Source organism: Cupressus sempervirens, chromosome 6 (genome assembly GCF_028749045.1).
Source record: "Cupressus sempervirens isolate cs-2001-9-10 chromosome 6, ASM2874904v1, whole genome shotgun sequence".
NCBI classification, from domain to species: domain Eukaryota; kingdom Viridiplantae; phylum Streptophyta; class Pinopsida; order Cupressales; family Cupressaceae; genus Cupressus; species Cupressus sempervirens.
The window spans coordinates 694,979,113-694,999,664 of NC_143123.1; the positions used below are offsets into that span (position 1 = coordinate 694,979,113).

The 20,552-nt window shown below is 37.9% G+C and overlaps 1 protein-coding gene across 2 annotated transcripts in view; it reads left to right on the plus strand.

Annotated features, from left to right (window-relative positions):
• LOC149554103 (ubiquitin carboxyl-terminal hydrolase 2-like) overlaps positions 1 to 12,751 on the plus strand; it is a 51,245-nt gene extending 38,494 nt beyond the window's left edge. The window contains exon 2 of one of the 2 annotated variants that reach the window (XM_089789428.1): positions 12,157 to 12,751. In XM_089789428.1, the coding sequence (XP_089645554.1) occupies positions 12,157 to 12,415 (259 nt within the window). In that variant the 3' untranslated portion in view covers positions 12,416 to 12,751. The remainder of the gene's footprint in view (positions 1 to 12,156) is intronic. The other variant, XM_089789429.1, reaches the window with a different exon arrangement.
• Positions 12,752 to 20,552: the final 7,801 nt, after the last annotated feature.

The window sequence follows — 20,552 nt, forward strand, 5'->3', positions numbered from 1 at the left end:
TATTAATGTGATAATGATCTGCATACATTATTGCTTAGCTCATGAGTCATGCATGTTATGGAGGGACGCCCCCATTAGCTTGCAGTGAGATGATTCATTAAGTGGACTGTCTATATCCATGAGATTGATGCAATGTTGATGCAGGTTTCATTAGTTGGCCTTGTCTGTGGTCATTTGTGCATTAGTATATTTCTTTCATGAGAGATTTATTGCATAAAGATTGGTCATTTTGACCCATATTATGATCATTTTGAGCATATCATGTTAACTCCATTGCATGTTGGTGAACACATTCATTTATTCTCATCTCCCTTAGTTCCTCCTTGATTAAATTATTATAACTTCATTTTTTTACTAACTGGACAATTCAATGTAATTCTACTTGTGGATAGTTGTCTTGTTCTTTTTTTCAGGTGATCCATCAAGGAACCTTCTCAGTTTTCCACATATGAAGATGTGTCTATGCTTCCACATTCAAAGGACTCATGTACTTCTCTTGGATCTGCAAATGTACCATATGGCTTGAAGACAATCAAATTACTTCATATTGAAGATTAAGTTTCAGATTTTTGTAAATTATGGGTTTAATACCCTTTGATGTAATTACCCCAAGTAAAGATTAAAGGGGGGTGTTAGAAGTTGTAATCTTTCCTTGGTATGTTTATAAACCAAGGTTAGACCTCCTTTATTTATTGTTATAATATATTAGGATATAAGCCAAGGTATCCTAATATATTTCTTTTTTGTCCTTTTTCCACTACATCTTATTTTGTCCTCTAGTGAAATATGTGAGGACAAATATTTATTGTAATTTGTAATTTAGATTATTCCTCCTTAAGAGGAATCTCACACTTGGCCTCACACACTTATGAATGGTGGCATTCATAGACATGGGAGTTACATTCTAACTCCTCTCTCTCATCTCTATTTAAGAGATGACCCTCCTCTCTCATTTAACAATGAGGTTTCTTCCTCTTCTCAAATATTGTATGAGCCATTGCTCTCTCTCTCTCTCTCTCTTCCTTCTTAGGCTTTTCATGCCTCATTCATAATGTCAAAAGGGGTTTTCTTTGCTTTCCCCTTTCCAAATATCTTGTCTCATGGTATTGGAGCTTGAAGCTTTCTCTCTCCTATTTTATGGTAATATCTTTTCATGCATTTACTCACTTAGATTCTTTCCTGGTATTGCTTATTTACAGATTTCTTTTTCCATTTCTAACAAATATTTTTTCCCTAAAGTGCAACTTCATGATATTTACTTCGTTTTAATTTAATAAAGCAACGCATGTACCATGAAGTGGACATTTAGGGGAAAAGATGACTTAGAAATAAGGTTTTTAAAATTGCAAAAGGGCCTTTGAGGGCAAAATGACTTATTAAAATTTTAATTCCCACTTTTCTTCTCTAACTCTATAGAAGGACTTTTGCTCTCATTTGGATAATTCAGAGTTGCACACATATTGAGATGTCAGAGTGAAAACAGAGTTCTTCCAGAAGTTGACTGAGGATGGAAACCTTCATCAAAGGACACTATTTTGGGGGTGAAAGATACATCGTAGCTGGATGAATGCCATTTGGGAAAAACTAGCATTTTTGCAGAGCTGTCAATCTTGGGAATTTCGGAGATGAAGAAAGACATTTGTAGTTTTCTGATTGAAAGGTTTATGCAATTGTTTTTTAGGTAGTATTTTGGAGATTTTGGTGGTTTTCCCAAGTTCTTTGATTGAGTTTTCAGTTAGGCCGTACCTTGGAGTCAGAGCAGCCATTAACTTCACTATTGCTTGTGGGGGTGGGTTTAGAGTGTTTTTGGAGCTCAATCCTCAGCGCAGTGACCAGAATGAGGAGGTTTATTCATTATTTTAGCAGCTGGATTGATTTCTGTAGAGGCCGTACTATTGGTACAGGACATCTAGTCTTGCTTGCTGGACATGTGATTTTAGGGGGGACATTTTACTGTAACCACTGCCTTTCCAAAGTTTCTTGGGAGTTGGTGAAGGGCATATAAGGTCTAGAAGTTGGTTCTTTTCAGTTTTAGGGTACAATTTGAGGGATAAATGGCATTTGAATTTAGCCTATGATTGGCTGCACTTGCTTCTTGGGTACTAGTTAATGCTGAAACTGCATTGGAGGTATTAATTTGGCTTGTTTATTGTGTCCTTTAATCCATGTATGAATTTATCTTTGATTGAGTAGTCTGCTGTTGGGAATATTGGGTAAGGTTGTAGGTGAATTCTGAGACATTTATTCGGCTATAATAGAACTATTTCATGCTCAGAAAGATACAGCAGACTGTCCACATGGTGCTGGGAGGTTGACGTCAGAAGTATAACTTAGTTTGGGACCTTGAGTGGATGTTGCAGTGAGAATTAAAGATAACGGAAGAACACAACACAAGACAATTATATGATTTTGTAAAGATATAGGTGTCATCGTTTGACTGTGTCAGCACCTTATGGCATGTGTAAGTTCATTATGAAGAAATTACATATAATGATTCTATGGTATGTGAGCTTACCTTGGAATCTTGATCAACATTATGCTAGGTGAGTAGACTTATTATGGAGCATCCTTTGAATGTTGAAGGGGGATGAATCAGGGTGGTCAAATATGGCAAGTTATGACATTGTAATTTGTATAAGGAATATGCTAAAAATAGTTGGGAAGGCTGAGACCAAGGAGGGGCATAGGAATGCAAACCCATGCATTTTGGTGGAATATCTTTCATGGGTTGCAATGGTTTTCCCAAACTGTTCATGGTTTTCAGTTTGTATTTCACCTATTAATTGGTGCTACTGCTTGGAGTTGTAATTTGCATAGTTGATTTATCGGAATTGCTATGCTATCAGAATTATTCTTTATTTCATGTCGGTGATAGTTGTGTAGAGGCTTTCTTTGAGAGTATTAGAAGTTGTTTGATTTATTGAATAATATATTGGAATATTTTGTATTGTGAGGGTTTTCTTAGAAGGCTTTTGTTCGCATACACTTGTGTTATGGCATATTGTTTATTTTTGGTTGTGAATATTTAAAGAATTTGCACAATACCCTGATTAGATTGGTGTAGAAATTGTTTTTTCATGTACTTTGCTTCCTTTCAACGGATAGCTATTACTACATTGTGATTATCATCACCCCGCTAAAAGCTCGTGTCAATGAACCCAAGGTAGTTCTGGCCTTTTTCACCTTTCTGGAGAGGCATTACTTGATAACCTTGCTTGTTGATCAGGTTGTAAGGACACGTGTGCAAGCTTCCACTGCATGCCTTGGTATCCCTTGATGGTGCTAAATGAAGCAGTTAATTCCCCAGCATGTCATTTTTACAAAAGCTACATCTTTTTTTAACTATTGGGAACTGGAATGCAATATGCTCATGCAAGCTCCTCTTGTGGAATGATGAAATATGGGCTGGAACTGCAAACACACTCATACTCCTCTTTTATAGCATACATTTTTTATAGAAAATATAACACAATAAACTCACAGTAACCTCAAGTTTATTCGAAAGATAATAAGTCAGCTTAGCAGCCTCTAATAAATTGGAAAAACAAGCGTAACACCAGCACTGGGGTGCGTTGGGATGGCAGGACGTGTTTTTGGGATGGGGGGACAAATAGCCTTAATTTCGGGAAGTTGGGGGGATGACTGGGGTATAGTGGGGCAGGGGGTGCTTTATACTATATATATAGAACTTGAAATGATAGTTATGAAATGATGTTTCAATATAACATACCAAATTGAAATTCAAGAACATAGCAAAATTGCAACACGAACCAGAACCATTGAACATTCAACATTGTAACAGAGTACATATCCAGTAGTATCATTCAGTAAAAAAATTTCAACTTGAAATTCAAGTACCTATCTCAGCGGCGGTGTGGTTGTAGAATGGCGAAGGTGGGACTACTCGGGTACAATCAAAATTCAAATGGAAATTCAAGTACCCGTTCCTTCCGGTGGTGGATTGGTTGCAAAATGGCTAAAAGTGGGATACCTGGTGTGGGGACATCCTTGGGACATGTACTACGAGGTTTTTTTGAAGGGGGGGAGGTGGGGGGTGCGAATTCGCGGGTTTCACTAGGAAAAAACCAAAAAAAAAAAACAACCCCATGTCTCACAAAATTAAATAAACTGAAACCTTAACTCTAAACTAAAAGATATAGTTCACATTTCAGGGTTGGGGTCTACAAAAAAGGGACAGCATTTTCATTCATTCAAAAAATAAGTGACCCTAACCCCAAAACTTAGAAGATTGTTTATGATAGTGAATTTCAGTTATATGGCTTTAGAAGTTTAGAATTATTTTCCTGAAAAAACCAACTCTATTCTGTGTAGAAGAAAAAAATGCAAAACAAGATTTTAAAGGAGCAATCGAAATGTTGTCATTGTGCCCTAGTTTAATAATCACAAAATGTTTGTTTTAGTGTTTGCATTTGATTGCAAATTCTGAAAAGATGTCTACCTCTTGCTTAAATATGGAAAAATGATCAAACAAATCAATTTGGTAGGTTTAATGGAATTACTCACGGACTATATTGCTATACTGAAAACATCTTATTTTTTAATTACACATGCTTTAAATGCATGTTTTAATTAAATGTGTGTGTTTTTTAGCATTTTATGCAGGCCTGATTAAGTTATTGAGAAACTTGGGGTAGATATGTTAGAATGACACACCAAAGGTCATGTGTACATTTAAAAGCTGAGAACTTGTGTCTTTTTTGTGTTTTCTGTTACTATAATATGGTTCATATTGTAGTGGTTTGAGCTTCTTGTTTCTGTCTTGAAGCCTCTTTTTTGAAGATGCAGCTAAATTTAATCTTTCACCTAAAGTTGGAGCAAGACATGATGCTAAATGTGTTGTTTCTTTACGTTACTACGTCACTTGAAATTGTTGCTAGATCGGTTTGATCCACTCAGCAAATAGTCACTTTATCCACGTCCTTTTCCACATGGGGTTATGCCTCTTCCAACATGATAGGCTATGCTACATTCATGGATGCCAGTGGTTACAACTTGAGGCAAACCTGAAATGGACCATGTTTTTTTGTGGAGCCATGAAGAGCTTGATTGTGGTTATATTAGACACAAAATAAGCTCTCATGTGGGGATTTTTTTGAGTGAGGAGAGACTGCACAATCATTCAATTTATGATCTCTGGCCATTGATTTGCACATGGAACACCATGGACTGTGTCAATTTTTTTTACAAATCAATTTTTCTTCTACCCTTAAGGCCACATGATATGCCTTTGTCCAATAAATGCAATCAGTGCAAACACGCTTCTTCTTGAATAATGATTTATAGGTTATCAACATGCTTGTACATACTCTTCTTTTTTCTCTGTGTGATCATCTCGTCAACCATCAACCTCTAGAATACCTTGGTGTTCCTCACAGTAAGTTCTTTAGGTCTGAGATTCTGCAATTCAGTAAATAAACATTGATTTTGCAATTTTCTAAACAAACTTTGCTGATATTAAAAGAATGTCTGTTACTTGACGACATCCCATCTAACTCTTTATCTTCTCATTTACATTCCCTAATCTTCCCAGTTTAAAATGACACTGCCTTAGTGATGCACGATCCTCAAGGTTGGTGTGCATGGATTTCTAGTCCTGGAATCTTCAGTTTGCTCATATTCTGAATGCCTTCCCAAGTCTGATATCCAGCTCAATGAGTTCTTGTTGATTCAAATTTCTTGAATATAGGAATATCTTACTTCCCATTTTGTCATTTACAATGCTAAATATGTTGGTAGCTCATGGCTCAAGTTCTGGTCATTGATGTTGGATATGAATTCATGTCTGTTCTCATCAGGCATCTCTCTAGTCTGCCTCTTTCATTGGGATAATTTAGCATATCCATCTTTATTTGCAAAGTTCTTGACACCTCTTTAATTTCGTGCTTCTGCTTGTGCATCTGTTAGGTATCCTATTCATCCTTCACATCTATCAATAACTATAATCTGAGGTGCCATTCTGTAGTTTTGTTGCATTTCTGTTACCAACATGCTCTATTCCAAAATGATGGTTCAGTTGAGGTTGTATAAGCAACAGTCAACTCCTTGTCTTCATTTTTAGGGTGCTGTACAATTCATTGTGGACAAAATAGCAACACTGAATAGAATATTAATTTTCTTAAAATCTAAATACTTTCATAGGTTTGGCCTAAAGATCACTGAAAACAGAATTTCTCCTTTGTTTAAAAAATCAGCAGTTACAGAACAAAGGGAGTATCAAATGATTCTAATGATTAATCACTTCAAAGCTAAATGTAAGCTCTAATACATGTATGGTAAATAAGCTGTAAAACCTGCCATAGAAAAAGACTGGTGTGTTGTCATGCTATATGTGCCTGCAAGATCTCTGAGCTAGGTACATTCATTTCAGAACCAGATTAAAATTCTCTGTTACAGAGACCCAAAATGTTTTTTCTGTCATGGGTACATAAATGATCTTTTAAAATATGGTCCATGTGAGTACTCAAGAAAGCATCTACTTTGCAGAACCTCAACATTGTTTATGCCTTGAGATATTAATCTCTATGCTGCTAGACCACAACATGACCTGTGAATATCCAAGATCAAGTTCTTCCAGGAATGTCCTTGCATCACCATATCTACTATGGATTTCAAGTAGTCGGTATCATATGGTTCTAATTATCATTTACATGCTTTTTATGCAAAGTCCACCTGGCACAATTTTCAGAAATATATGCACAACATACATATTTTCAAGTGGCTCAAGACATATATTAGACAGTTTGTTTATAGCTAATGACTACTATGTGCCAACTTTTGCTCTTTTATCGTTCACTTTATAAATATTTGATTTACAGCAATTTGACAGAACTGTTCAATCTCAAATATTAAGGTCATAGTTTGGTTCTGAATCTGTGTATGTTTAGCAGTCCATTGGCACTAGAACGATGGGGGTTCAGTCCATTGGCACTAGAATGATGGTGGTTCAGTCCATTGGCACTAGAAATAAATTTATTTCTCATTATATTCAAATTAATCTCAGATTCTGTAGAAGAGTTAATAAAAAAATGACCTATTGGAGAAAAAGTTGCATTGCTAAAAAAACTCTGCATCTTTTCTTTTCCTTTTTTTTCGATAAGAAAGAGGCCGAAGCCATTGATTAAAACAGTACAAAACTGCAACCCGACTTGAGAGGCACTGAGAGGACGGAGTTGGGAAGTAGTCCTTCAGTTTTGCCTGTCATATGAAAGATAGAAAAGAGAGATACAATATTTGAATCAAAATTTTCTTCCTGCATTCTGTAATATTTGAATCAAAATTTTCTTCCTGCATTCTATTGCCCATCAAAATCCCTTTATCCAATTCAATCCTGAAATAACACAGCCAAACCACCAAACAACTTCTGGTCTACTTTGTTAATCTGTTAGTTCGTAATATAATAAAACCACAAATTTTGAATTTGTCATTTTCTAAACCATATAGCTTAAAAGGAGATAAGAGGACTAAGAACTATCATTGACGAAACAAAGAAGAGATACAAAAAATACAGATGAACATAAGAAGCATTTGTTTATTTTAAAATCGAATTCAAAGTACATAGCCCAAATAAAAGTCAATCGGTGGGCATAAAAGAAGGGCATTGAGGTTCTTCCTCCTTTGAGATCCCTTCATCCTCTGCTGTTGAGGAATCCAAACATCATTACCAAAATAAACTGCCTTTTTAGCAATATCTCACTCGCAGTAATACCATATTCATAGCATAATTATCCCTATAGTGATGTCCTATCTTCATTAATATATAAATATTATCTACCTTAGCTTATTGAAAGATTGACACTCTAATTAGCTAACTCATTTGCAATCTTATTCCCTTCACGGTATATATTGTTGATTAAAAGTTTGTCAAAATAATTACAAAGCACCAGGGCTTTGGATAATTGGGCATCTAATTTCCAGTTAGTGAGGGAGCCTTTCCTAAGGGCATTGATTATTATGGATGAGTCACCTTCTATTTCTAGTTTCGTAAGTCCCGATCCACCTTACAAAGATCCAAACCCTCTCCTAAAGCAGAGATTTCTGCTCAATTGTTGGTAGCTTCTCCAATTGCTTTGGCTATACATGCAATCTGCATCCCTTCATCATTATGAATGTTGCATCATATACCAGCCTTACTAGGATTACCCTTAGATGCTCCGTTGAAATTGAGCTTGTACCATTCTCTTTTAGGAGCCTTCCAAACACATTCTTGCCTGCTTATGCTACTTTGAAGGCTTCCCTTCCCTAGGAAGGGGGGAATTTTCAATCCTATCCACTTACCACGCATCTTCTCATCCCAATGAGACATGTAAACCCCCTTTGGGGATCATAGACATCAATTGATTGTTTGTTAATTCAATGATTGAGGTTTCAATTTTATTGACAAGATGATCAACCTCCATCTTCTTGTCCTGAGATATTCTTCTATTTCTCTCCTTTTGAAGGAGAGGAGATCCAAAGGTTCTTATAAATGCTATTTGGTTTGAACAAGGGTCAAGCTGAAAGCAAACTTATGATGGAGTTAGGGAAGGCCGAACTCCACACTAACTTAGAACACAACCACTGCCAATAGTGGTTTGAGAAAGCACAATTAAGAAAAAGGTGAGGTAAAGACTCCCTTAGTTGGGATGGATGCAAGAGTGGTGTTTATAACCATTCCCTAAATCCCAAGTTAACTAATTCTGAATATCAAATCTACATTTAAGCAAGAAATTCCAAATTCTTGAGCCTTTAGGGGGATTGGCTTCTCTAAATAGATTAGAGGGAATTGGAGAGGCAAGGTATTTGTGATAGAGCATCCTAACCCATTTTAGGTTTGGGAACTTTAGCATTCTCCATGCTAGCCTGGGTCCCAAAACCTTCCCTTGTAATTTGATATTCTTGATACCAGCCCCACCTTGCTCTTTTGGTTTACAAACTTGATCCCAAGATACAAGGGGGGACTTTTTCTTCTTGTTTGACCCTTGTTGGAAAAAGTTCTAAGAAGCCTATTATTTCATTTAGTTTACTACCTGGCAGGTCCAGACAAGAAAGTTGATAGAGAGGTAGGCTTGATAAGACCAATTGAACTAAAGTAACTCTTCCTGTAGATGAGAGCCATTTGCCTTTCCATCCTGCCACTCTTTTTTGAAGCTTCTTTAAAATAGGATCCCATAATTCGGCTGATCGAGTACTAGAGTTTAAAGATATTCCTAAGTATATGCAGGGTATGAATCCCTTGTTGAAGTCGAAATATCACAAATTTGATCTTCCACACTTGGTTGGGTGTTAAAGAAAAAGATGTCTGATTTATGTTTGTTGATCTCTTTACTAGGGGCCGAAGAGTATTGCGTTAAGAAACCATTTAGAGTAGTAGTCTCCTCAATCGTGCTCTCACCATAAGCATGGTATCATACACAAAATGCTGATTCATAGTTGGTTCTAAATCACTAGTAATAGAAATGCCTCTAATTTGGCTTGAAGATCTAGCACTAGACAAAGATCTGCTAAAAGCATCAACCACAAGGATAAATAAAAAGGGCGAGATTGGATCCCCATGCCTTAAACTTCTTGAAATACTAAAGAAGCCCTTTGGAGGGCTATTAATTAGGATAGAATATTTCGGTGTCAAGAAACATTCAAAAATCAAGTTTATCCATTGCTCGGAGAAACCATAAGCTTCTAGACATTTACATAGAAATCTCTAGTCTACTCTATCATATGCCTTTTTGATGTCCAGTTTGATCAACATGCTAGGTTTATTGTTCACTTGGATAGAGTGTATCGCTTCCCGTGCTATAATAATTCCGTCATAATTTGAACGACCAGGGACAAAACCAGTCTAATCCTCACTAATAAGGTTAGGTAAGTGCAACTGTAGTCGGTTAGCCAAAGTCTTGGAAAGCAATTTGTAAAGAGTATTACAAAGTGCTTTAGGTCTAAAGTCATCAAAAGACTCTGGTTTATCTTTTTTAGGGATGAGAGAAATGAAGTTATTATTTACTTCTCTCAGAATTTACCCGAGTTCCTAGCTCCTTCTAGAGCACTTGTTATGTCATCACCTAAAAAATCTGAGCATCTCTGAAAAAAGGTTGTTGGGAAGCCATTGAGCCCAGGCGATTGATCTGGATTCATAAGATATAGAGCTGTATCAGTTTCTTTCTTAGTGAACTTTTGCATTAGCTTTTTGTTTTGCTCCTCAGGGATAAGTTTGGGAATATAGGCTAATATATCTTTTTGGGCCCCAAGGTTGGAGCTTTCTGTATTATTAATAGATGTGATCAAAATATGAGATGGCTGTCGAGCTAATAGCTTCTGGAGAATCCCTAATTTGACCTTCTGATGGATGTTATACGATAATCATTCTCCTTTGTTTGGTACTATTGTGAAAAAATTGTGTTCTTGTCCCCTGCCTCTAACCAGGTTTCCCTAGACTTCTGCCTCGAGAAGAGTTCCTCCTTAGCTAGGACATCTTCATATTGTTGCATGGGCTTCTTCTCTTCAAGGAACTGGGGTAAGGGTAAATCCATCCCATGTCCAAAACCTCTTTGTTGAGAGATTCCAATTTATCCTCAATAAGCTCAACAGGGAAGTGTTCTGATCCTGAAACAAATTTAACTTCAGATACGAATGATACAGAGAAGGCCTATTATTCCAGGTGAATGAGTCTGAGGAACATTCACTTTCCAACAAACCAAACCTATGGACCCAGCCACAAATTTTTTGGATGCTGAGGACGTTATGGACCCAATCTGCAAAATCTTTGGATGCTGAGGAGAGATAAAGGCTACCACCTCGTTTCTCTGAAGGTCTAAGGATAGCATTAAAACCACCTCCTAAAATAGAAATCTCTGACCCTCCTAGACTAATCCTATCTTCTATCTCCTTCGACACCCTTACTTTATCCTGGTTTCTTTTTGGGCCATAAACATTTAAAAGTCTGAAAGGGACATCAGATCTAATGCCCTTTACTGGCCCACACATCCAATTCCTGTGAAACTCAGGGAAGATATTGAAACATTCCTAGGATCCCACAAAATAGAAAGGCCACTTGACGCGCCCTCTGCTGGAGAGTCCTTAATTTCCTTCCAACCTAGGGATCTTTAAATTTATCTCTTTCTTCCTTAGCTAGTTTGGTTTCTTGGAGGAGGCCCCTAACATTCCAGGTTAAGATATTCATGATGTTGTGGGAAGGATCTTTCCCTTCCCAGCATAAAATAAATCCGTTAATTTTGATTGCATTAAAAAAACTCTATCGTTTCACCATTATGTAGTATTTAATTTGAATGGTTGATCCCATGAATACAGGTTGCATTGACTACGAACATCTCATCTTGATACTTTCTATAAACTCATTTCAGTGCTTAAATGAAGCATTATAAAGGCCTCGGATGCAAGGTAAGTTGTAACATGTAATATATTATATACCTGAATAGCATTAAATAAGTCTCAACGAAGGGATAAAACCATTGATTGAAAGGTTTCATTAGTTATATACCTTAGTGATCTACATTGGTCTTCAGTTGCATATTTTTCGTCTAATTGCCATTGTACTTCATATGTGTGATGGGAGATCAGTAATAATTTGTTTGAAAGCTTTTAACCATCTCAAATAGGTTACACTAAGGCAACCTACTCCAGAGCAATTGATATTTATAATTCAGAAAAGAAAAGAAAATAATGATATGAAAAATCATATTCTGGAAATATTTCTTGTAAAAATTATCTATTATGGCTTACACCGGCTGGTATGTGCAGTTACCATGTTCTGAGAAGTAAATATCCAAATGTATAATCTTTAATTGCATAATTCCTTTCTGATATGGAGCTACATATGCAACTGCTGGTATTTTGTTTTGTAAGGTGAAGCATATCTTCATTGGTGTTGATAATACCTACATAATATTAATTATGCACCTTAAAGTAAATGTTTGAAGTGGATGGATTTTTTTACTGCATTTCCTTTGTCCTTGAAATGAGGAAGCTGAGTTGAGTAATTTGAAGGTGATATTGGCTGCGATGCACACTTGATTAAATGTATAATATTTCCAGACTGATTTAAAAGCAAGGATAAAATAATGAAATGATGAACACTGTGTTGCTCATGTTTAGATTTTGATTGTTTCATCATCAGATAGCATCTAACCAAACAAAACTTTGTAGTTGCAGGTGTCCAGATAAAGAGAAATGTATTTACCATCTAATAGGAGTTGTTGAGCACTCCGGTTCTATGAGAGGTGGGCATTATGTTGCTTATGTCAGGGGTCCCAAGGATGAAAATGTACAAGAGGCAAACGATGAAGATGATCCTAACCAAAGTACATGGTATTGTATTAGTGATTCATCTGTGCGTAAGATATCCTTTTCAGAGGTTCTTCAAAGAGAAGCTTACCTGTTGTTTTATGAAAAGGATGTGCTTTGACAACTATCCAGTACTGCAATAATCGTTGGCAACTGGATTGTTCAGCTACACTCTCAATGGTTTTAAATAAGATATTTTCCAAGAAGGAAACATGGCTGGTAAATACTATTTTGACTGGACATATTGTTAGTCTCCTCATAAAAAGAAGCTATAACTGCTACTACTGGACAGGAACTTCCCGTGGAATTATATATAATTTTTTTTTCTTCTTGTGGAAAAGGGAACTCTCCCAAATTAGGGTAGTTCCTTGCCACCTTTGTCATGTACTTGCATTCTATTTTGTATATTGTGAGGGAAAAGTAAAATTAGCATACCAATGCGTTTTTGAAAGAATAATGATGTGTTTTTAACTTTTTGCACTTCCGGAATTTGAATATTTGACTATAAGCTTAAAAGTTACAATTTTTTGAACTGAAGCAATATTATTTTCCACACAAGGTGCCTGCGAAAATGCACTTCTTTGGGAAACCATTATTCATGAACGAAATTGTTCTTGAGGCTCCACAAACATATTTAAAATTATTAGTTACATTCTTTTCTGCTCCTATGCAACATGACTTACCTATTAGGTTAGAATCATTAGATGTTATATGACGTTGATAATGGATAACCGATGCAAATTAGTGTCACAAGACAACTCGTATTTGTGGCAAATATGTCTGTTGGTAAGATTTTCTTAGTGCATCTCGTATGGATTTCAATTTCGTTAAATGCAATTTGTCAAGGGTTTTAGGTGTATTTTACTTTCCAGTTGAACAATGGAAGGTTTATGCACTGTTTCTCTTTATAATGTACATCCTACTATTCCTGTTTACTAGTTTGGGATCAGTGCATCATCAGGAGAACTTGTTTTATTGAAGTCTCTTGAGGGCTTCTCAGTCCCGCTAGATTTGCCTGGCTAACCTGCTTATCCATTACATACCATCTCTGGTCTGCTCTCAAACAGGGGGTTAAAGCGAAAATCAAAACCAAAGTGGGCATGTCGGAATGTTTTGGCAGCGACATAGGGGTCAAATAGGGGTGTCTGTTATCTCCTACCTTGTTTGGCCTCTATATTGACAAGTTAGAGGAATGATTAAACAAAGCCAATGGAGAGAGAATTCAGCTGGCTGAATATGTGATCAGATCGCTTCTTTATGCTGATGGCCTTATTCTCATTGCTAAAATAGCACAGGGGCTGAGGGAACATTTGAAGAACTTAGAAACCTTTTGCACGGAGGTAGGGATGGAGGTCAACACTTCTAAGACCAAGATCATGGTCTTTTCGTTGAGGAAGAGAAAACAACAATGCACTTTCATATTTAATGACAGAGCGCTAAAAATTGTAGGAAAATACAAGTATCTGGGATAGATTTCCATTACTGGCTCAGTTGGGAAAGATGCAGATCAAAAAGGTTACATGGGGGATGGAAGGCATCTTATCTTCTTCAAAATGGGTGCATGACAACAGAGTTATGGGAGTGGAAGAGTAAGAAAACTCTCTTTGGGTCGCCGGTGATACTAGTTATGGCAGTGAGGTATGGAGGAATAGCATATCAAACCATAAATGATGACGAATTGAAAGAATTAGTAACACTTCATCACAACTAATCTCAAAATCAAATCAACAGTTCCATACAAGATTATTTTAGCAGAGGCGGGCATGTTCCCAGTGGAGGCCTTAACAATTGTTAGATTGTTGAACTCTTTAAAAAAAGTGCGTAATATGGATGCACATTGCTGATCTAGTAGGGTGGTTGATGGAGAACTGGCTCGTCGGAAGAAGATATGGAAGAAACAAAACGATCAATGGTTTAACAAGTGGAACATTGACTACCAAGAGTGCCCGGAAAACAATTTTGAAATTTAAAAATGGGTGGCAGAAAAAAACAGATTTGTCATGTGGGCAAACCAATTAGGTAGAAAAAAAACCTATTATGTGAAAGAATTTAATTCCACATGCGAACGTGACGACAAAGAATATTTAGGGGCTGAGATCAAAGGAAAGGCAAAAATCTTAGTCGCTCAATTGAGATTTGGTTCCTGTTGATGCGAGTTTTGTGTCACTACATAACATATTAGTAATTGGATGCTTGATACAAAATATCAAATACACAATTCCTCTCTTGAAAAGTTATCTCTCATGGGACATGAATATAACTCCAATGTTCCTTACACCGTTGGATACTTGCTCAGTTTTATCAATGTGATTTGCTGGTAATCACGTAGGCGGCCTTATGTTTTCTTGTTTGAGAAAAATTTGGATTTTGGTGAGAAAATGGAGATGGTGGTTCGGTGTGAATGCTAGATGATGTTGATGGCGCGATGATGGCAATGTAGGGTGAATGGCGATGGAAGGTGAGAATGCCGATGTTTTGGTTTACTTCTCTAACTAACCTCTTCTAAGCATGAAATTTGGCTGCTCAACTACTCCTACTCCTAAGAATGGAAGGTTAGCAGATGGACGGGGATCGAATCTAATGAAGGCTAACCAGCGGCCCTACCTCCATAGATGCAACGCTTCAAAGGAAAGTAAACTAGATCACCACACAAAGCCTCCCAACCAGTCGCTAGGATGCTAGTGGCCTAGTGTTGACCCCTATCAAACATCTACCAAAGCTACCATGCAACTATCCATTTTATTTTACTCTTACTCTAACAACTTGAAATGAAATTGCTTCAACTTGAAAAGAAAATTTAACTATGTGGAAGTAGAAAACATGCAATAACACCCAATGTTCTTAGTCAACATGCAATGAAAAAGAGAGCACTTTGGTATTATTTTCGCAACAATTTCTCCAAACCACCCCTTTTACAAATGAGAGCCAATGGCCTTATATAGAGGTCCAAAATACAATGGACGGTAGAGATCAAAACAAGATCGACGATCCAGATTGGATCCAAAAACTCTAATTAGGGTTGCCACCCCATCGGGCAATGAGAAGATGCCACCTCATCAATGGACCAATGAAAAAAGTGCAAAAGTGGCAACCAATGAGAAGGCACCAAAATGGTGGCCAATTAGAAACAAACACTTGTCCTATTCTAGAAGAAAGAGAAAGTTGCCACTTGGGCTTACATTAGATGATCTTCTAATATAATTCTTCCTTTTTCTTTTGTTCTTTTAGCTAAAGCAATGAACTTAGCTAGCCTTTCGTTAACTTCTTCCATAGGAGGACAAGGTGTGTGCTTCGCTCGGAGTTCTGCTGACTTTGCCACGCTGTTTGCTGCTTGTAGTATCCTTTCGTGATCTTTCTCATATTCCTTTGCAAACCCAATAAAAGCATTGAGTGAGGAAAGGGTGTTCAGATGTTTCCTTTTGACGGCAGCCTTTCCTAACTCATCCAATCTCGATCCAAATCCTGTCTCACTGACATCCTCCTCTCTAATACCCTCAAAATCAAGCGCCACCCCAACGTCGCTCATCATGGTCGAAATGGAAGTGTCGACGCTTGGGCCATGTTGTGCAATCTCATCATGAATTTCTTCAAGTGTTCTGAATCTGGTAGTTAATGCGACATACCAAGATTCAACTATGCTCAATCCTCTCTCATCAACCAACCGGGCTCTTTCCAAATATGCCTCCGGTAGCCTAATGAACGCCTGCAGCCTAGGAATAACCAAATCCTTGATGGGAAGAAAATTCTTCCATTCCTCTTCAAATAATCTGAATTTGTTTCTAACAGTCACCAATGACTGGAATGTTGAGATGAAGGAGGGCAAGAAATTTCGCCCATCTTGGATTGTATCATAGATCCAACCCCTTACTTCATGTAACTGAGCTGATACCTCTTCTGAATTGCTCCCGTTGTCTTGAGGAAGGGCTGCCTGATGCAGCTGTTGGATTGGCTGGCAATCTCTCCAATATTTGTTTTCGGCCTCCAACTTTACTATCCTTTCGTTTGCCTTCCTCAATCTTTCTCTGATTGATGCTATGCCTTCCTGAACCTCCTCACATTCCATATCATCTGTATTTCTTCCCAAATTATGTTCTACTATTTCGTACTCCTGGGCTGCAATCTCATCCGCTGCCTTATTGACTGTTGGTATAGCAATCTGAACCCTTCGGTGACCATCACTGTCGCTTCTGATTACCCTTGCCACCGTATTTGCCATCTGTTTTTGGTTCTCGCTATCATCCTTTTCTATTAGTCCTTGGATATCATCAACTGCGTGAGCCATTACCACCTCGCCTCTCGGCATAAGCATTTGCCTTAACCATAGTGGTGCAATGCATCTCCCCAAATCCGGATTCGGTTCGACCAACAAAGCATCACCAACGGCCTTAGACGCCTGACTTATCTCTTCAATATCAACCGGTCCATCTTCTTCTCTACTAGTTTCTGCCCTATTTCCTTGCTGGTTCTCCGAGAGAGGGGAGTACTCCGTATTTTCACTGTAGCCACTTGATTCCGAATCAGAGCTCACCTCCACTGCGGCCCCTTTATCACTCGAATTGACCTCTTGGCTTCTAGCCTTAGTTATACTCTCCCTTGACGGCGTTGCCCGCTGTCTCTTGGCTGGAGGTTCCGAACGTTCTTGGCTTTTCTCTACCTCCAAAGCCCTCTTCTTGCTATTTCTAACTGCCTCCGATTGCTGGCCACTTCCTTCACCCTTCTGTCCGATTGATTCTACTAGACCTTCCTTCGGTTTCATCATCTCATAAGTAAGGAGAACCTTTTGTCTTTGTAGCTTTCTCAACTTGGCATTATACCACGACTCGGTATGCAAATCTACTGTCCTTGTGACTGCCTCCAAGGAAGGATCCTGATGATCGTCCCAATCTACTGGATTCAACTCTGTTCCAACTACTGTCTCATAGTCTTCTCTCAACACACTACGATCATCCTCCAATTGATCGGGAATATCAAGGCCTCTCCATCTGATATCTCTCATCATGTTCACCAACAATCTCGAGAAAGCTAGCTTTCTCACGTGAAAATCATCCTTTGCATTGGCCCAAAAGTCCTCTATAGTGGGAACATGCTTAAATTCGCTTCCATGAGATGCCTTGATAAGACCAACAGGGTCGAATCCTTGCCTTGCTCTGTACCATCCTAGATGATACCACTCCAATTCCTTTTCCGTAGCCTCAAAGGTGGCCCGATTTGGGCAACTATCATTGCCAATTATAATTGAGAAGGAAACGCCTGTTTTCCCCTCATTCCTCATTACTCTATCATAGTGTTCAAGCTGCCTAGCCAATTCCATCAAAACTACCTTGTCGGGCGGGTATCTTGGAAGCCTCTTGGGACAAACTGTACTTCCTGCCACTCTAATGTATGTGAATTGCGGGAATTGGATGAACCAACTCCCAAACTTCTTAATCCTTGCTTCTGCTTCCGATGAAAGTCTCTTAGCAGGCGCCCCTTGTAATACCCTTACTGTCTTCATGGCGAATGCATCGCAAAACATCTTGTAATCCTTATTATTGTGCAAATGAAGTTGCGGATAGCATTCATGCACCAAATATTGCCCCGGCCCATTACCAATCTCTCCTAAGGCCCTAAGTCCTGGACTCTCATACAATCTAGCAATTAAGTAAAACAGATAGGATCCCATGTAGAATTGCCTTTGGTTTTGAACTGTTCTGAGTTGCAACTCTAAATTTTCACTTATGATCCTAGCCCAATCAAATTTTCCTTTTCCCTTTTCAATTTCATCAATGAAGAAGTACATCCAGTTTTCGAATTGCATAGCTTGAGCTAGGCCCATGATCCGGCTGAGAAGAACAATGAGATCGCCATATTCCGGCTTGAAATCTGCCACTGTAAGCCTTGTTGATTTGTTAACTCCTTTCCTTCCTTCGTGTATCCAATTTCGCTTTAAATGTGAGAAGTAGGCCTCTTGGTTACCTTGAAATGATTTGGCCGCCTGATCCACCATTACAACTGTCATGCCCTTGCTCTGGGGAATATTAAATGTCTCTTGAATTGCTTGTTCGCCAATGTTGGCCAACACTCTCTTCCCTTCGCCAAAAATGATGGATTTACTGTCTAGATCAAATCTGGATGCACACTCCATAATCAATTCCGGACAGGGCAAAGTAGGAGGAAAAGCTGCTGCATGTACAATTCCGCTCTTGTATATCCTCTTTGCCAAGGGGGATTGTCCTTCCTTTAGTCTGTCCCTCATCCGTATCATGTCCACTGTAGCGATATTAGTATCGGTTATTTTCTTCATTTTCGAGAAGAAGGAAGTTTTGGGCGTCATATCCTCTTTGTCTTTCTTAGCGTTTGCCCGCTTGGGATTCTTACTTGCACTATCATCCTCCATGCTCGTCGCCCTATTACGGGATGGTAGAGTGGTGGACCAAAAGGCAAGAAGAACCAAGTAGTGCAATTATTAGAAAAGAGCGAAAGAATGGATGTCAGCTTAAGCACTCCTTGCAACTCTAGATGATGCCTTTCACCTTAACTAATAATCTTACAGCAACTTTTCGGAACCCGGGATATGACATCAAAGAATTACAAATCCCTTTGCAAATTAGAAAACAAAGCCTCTAAGCTTATCCAACACTTGCCTTCTATGCAAAAATCAAACTTTCATATGTATCTCTTCTCCCAACAAAATTGCCCAAATCTGATATAAAAAATTGCAGCCCCTCTAGAAAATTAGAATTTTGTTTTCCACAAATTTCGGCCCCCACAAAATTCGGCTCCCACAAAATTCGGCTAAGCATGAAAAAAAAATCTGCCCTTCCACAAAATTCGCCCAAGCAAAGGAGGAGCAAGATCTGTAAAATCTGCCACCTAGGGCACAAATCGCAGCCCACAAAGTGGAGCAAAAATCTCCAAAAACGCAAAAAATCTGGCCCTTAGACAAATCGCCCAACAATGGCAATGGAGAAATTGCCCAAAAATCGCCAAAAAACTGCCTTCCACCAATTTCGCCCAAGTCTGGAAATCTGCCCTTGCTTCAAATTCGCCCAAGCATGAGGAGCAAATGAATTGATGAAAATGAAATGGGAGGGGACTCCCTTTATAGCAGCTTTCACCTTCCTCCCAAGCTGGCCGACTTGGTCCTATAGAAGAAAAAAAAACCAAAATTAAAGCTAAGTTAGTGGCCCATTTTAAATACTTTGCCAAAATTTTAATTTTCTAAAATGAAAACTGCACTTTTAATTTACTAATTAACCACAAATTGCAAAACGAAATTGAATGGTGCCTTGGGGATGCTAAAAATTTCTATTTAATGAGGGTTTGCTAGTTAATACATCCTTGAAGTTGAATTTTGGCTAACCAAAAGCCATTTCTTAATATTAATTTACCAATTTCATTAAATACCAAAAGCTTTCAAGGCAAATTTAATCTATTAAAGCCAATTTTTGCAATTTTCCTCTAAATCGATTTTGCTAAATAATTAAAATTTTATGACAAAAAATAAAATTGCCTCTAGGGTAAAAATCGATTTTGCAATTTAACTTCATCTTACAAAATTAAATTCTATTTCACCAAAAAAAATAAGATTTTCCAAGAACCTAAGTCTAACGAAAAATTTTCTTATTTGAAAATCATTCAAATTTACAATTAAATCCAAATTTTCAAAAGAAATCGTCTAAGTACAAAATTCACAATCTTATCCTGCCAAGTTGAAATCAATTTTGAACTTATTCGGCCTAAGGATAGGACTGATAGCTCTGGAAAATCAAGTTGAAACCGGGCGAAAAATACATCTAACCTTCTCCACTGGCCCTAAAGGCAATTAAAAAGGGGGTCCCCAAGATTTTGGGGCGATGTGTGAAAACCTCACAACAGTTCCCACCGTTTGAGATGTGAAACCGGTAGATGTAAGGTCTCTAAGGAAGAGTTGGAGGACAAAATTTATAGATTTTGCAACAAGGGTGTGGTGGAAACAGTGACACTATCTAAAGGATTGTACAGCATACGAGGACATTTGCAGCCAGCACAAAGAAACATTAAAAGTGAAAAACATAAAAGACCTTTTGGAAGGACCAAGACTCCTCAAGGGGGCCATTTTACTCATGCAGATTCACAACAAAAGAGACAGGCTGGAGAAATCACAACAGACTGACTAGTTGTTTTATGTGGATCCCTTAGGCTTATGGCCTCGTGGACATCATGGAAACTGAAATATTTAATTCCAAATTTTTCCAATACAAGAAGGTTTATTATGCTAGTCCTACAATAATTGCATT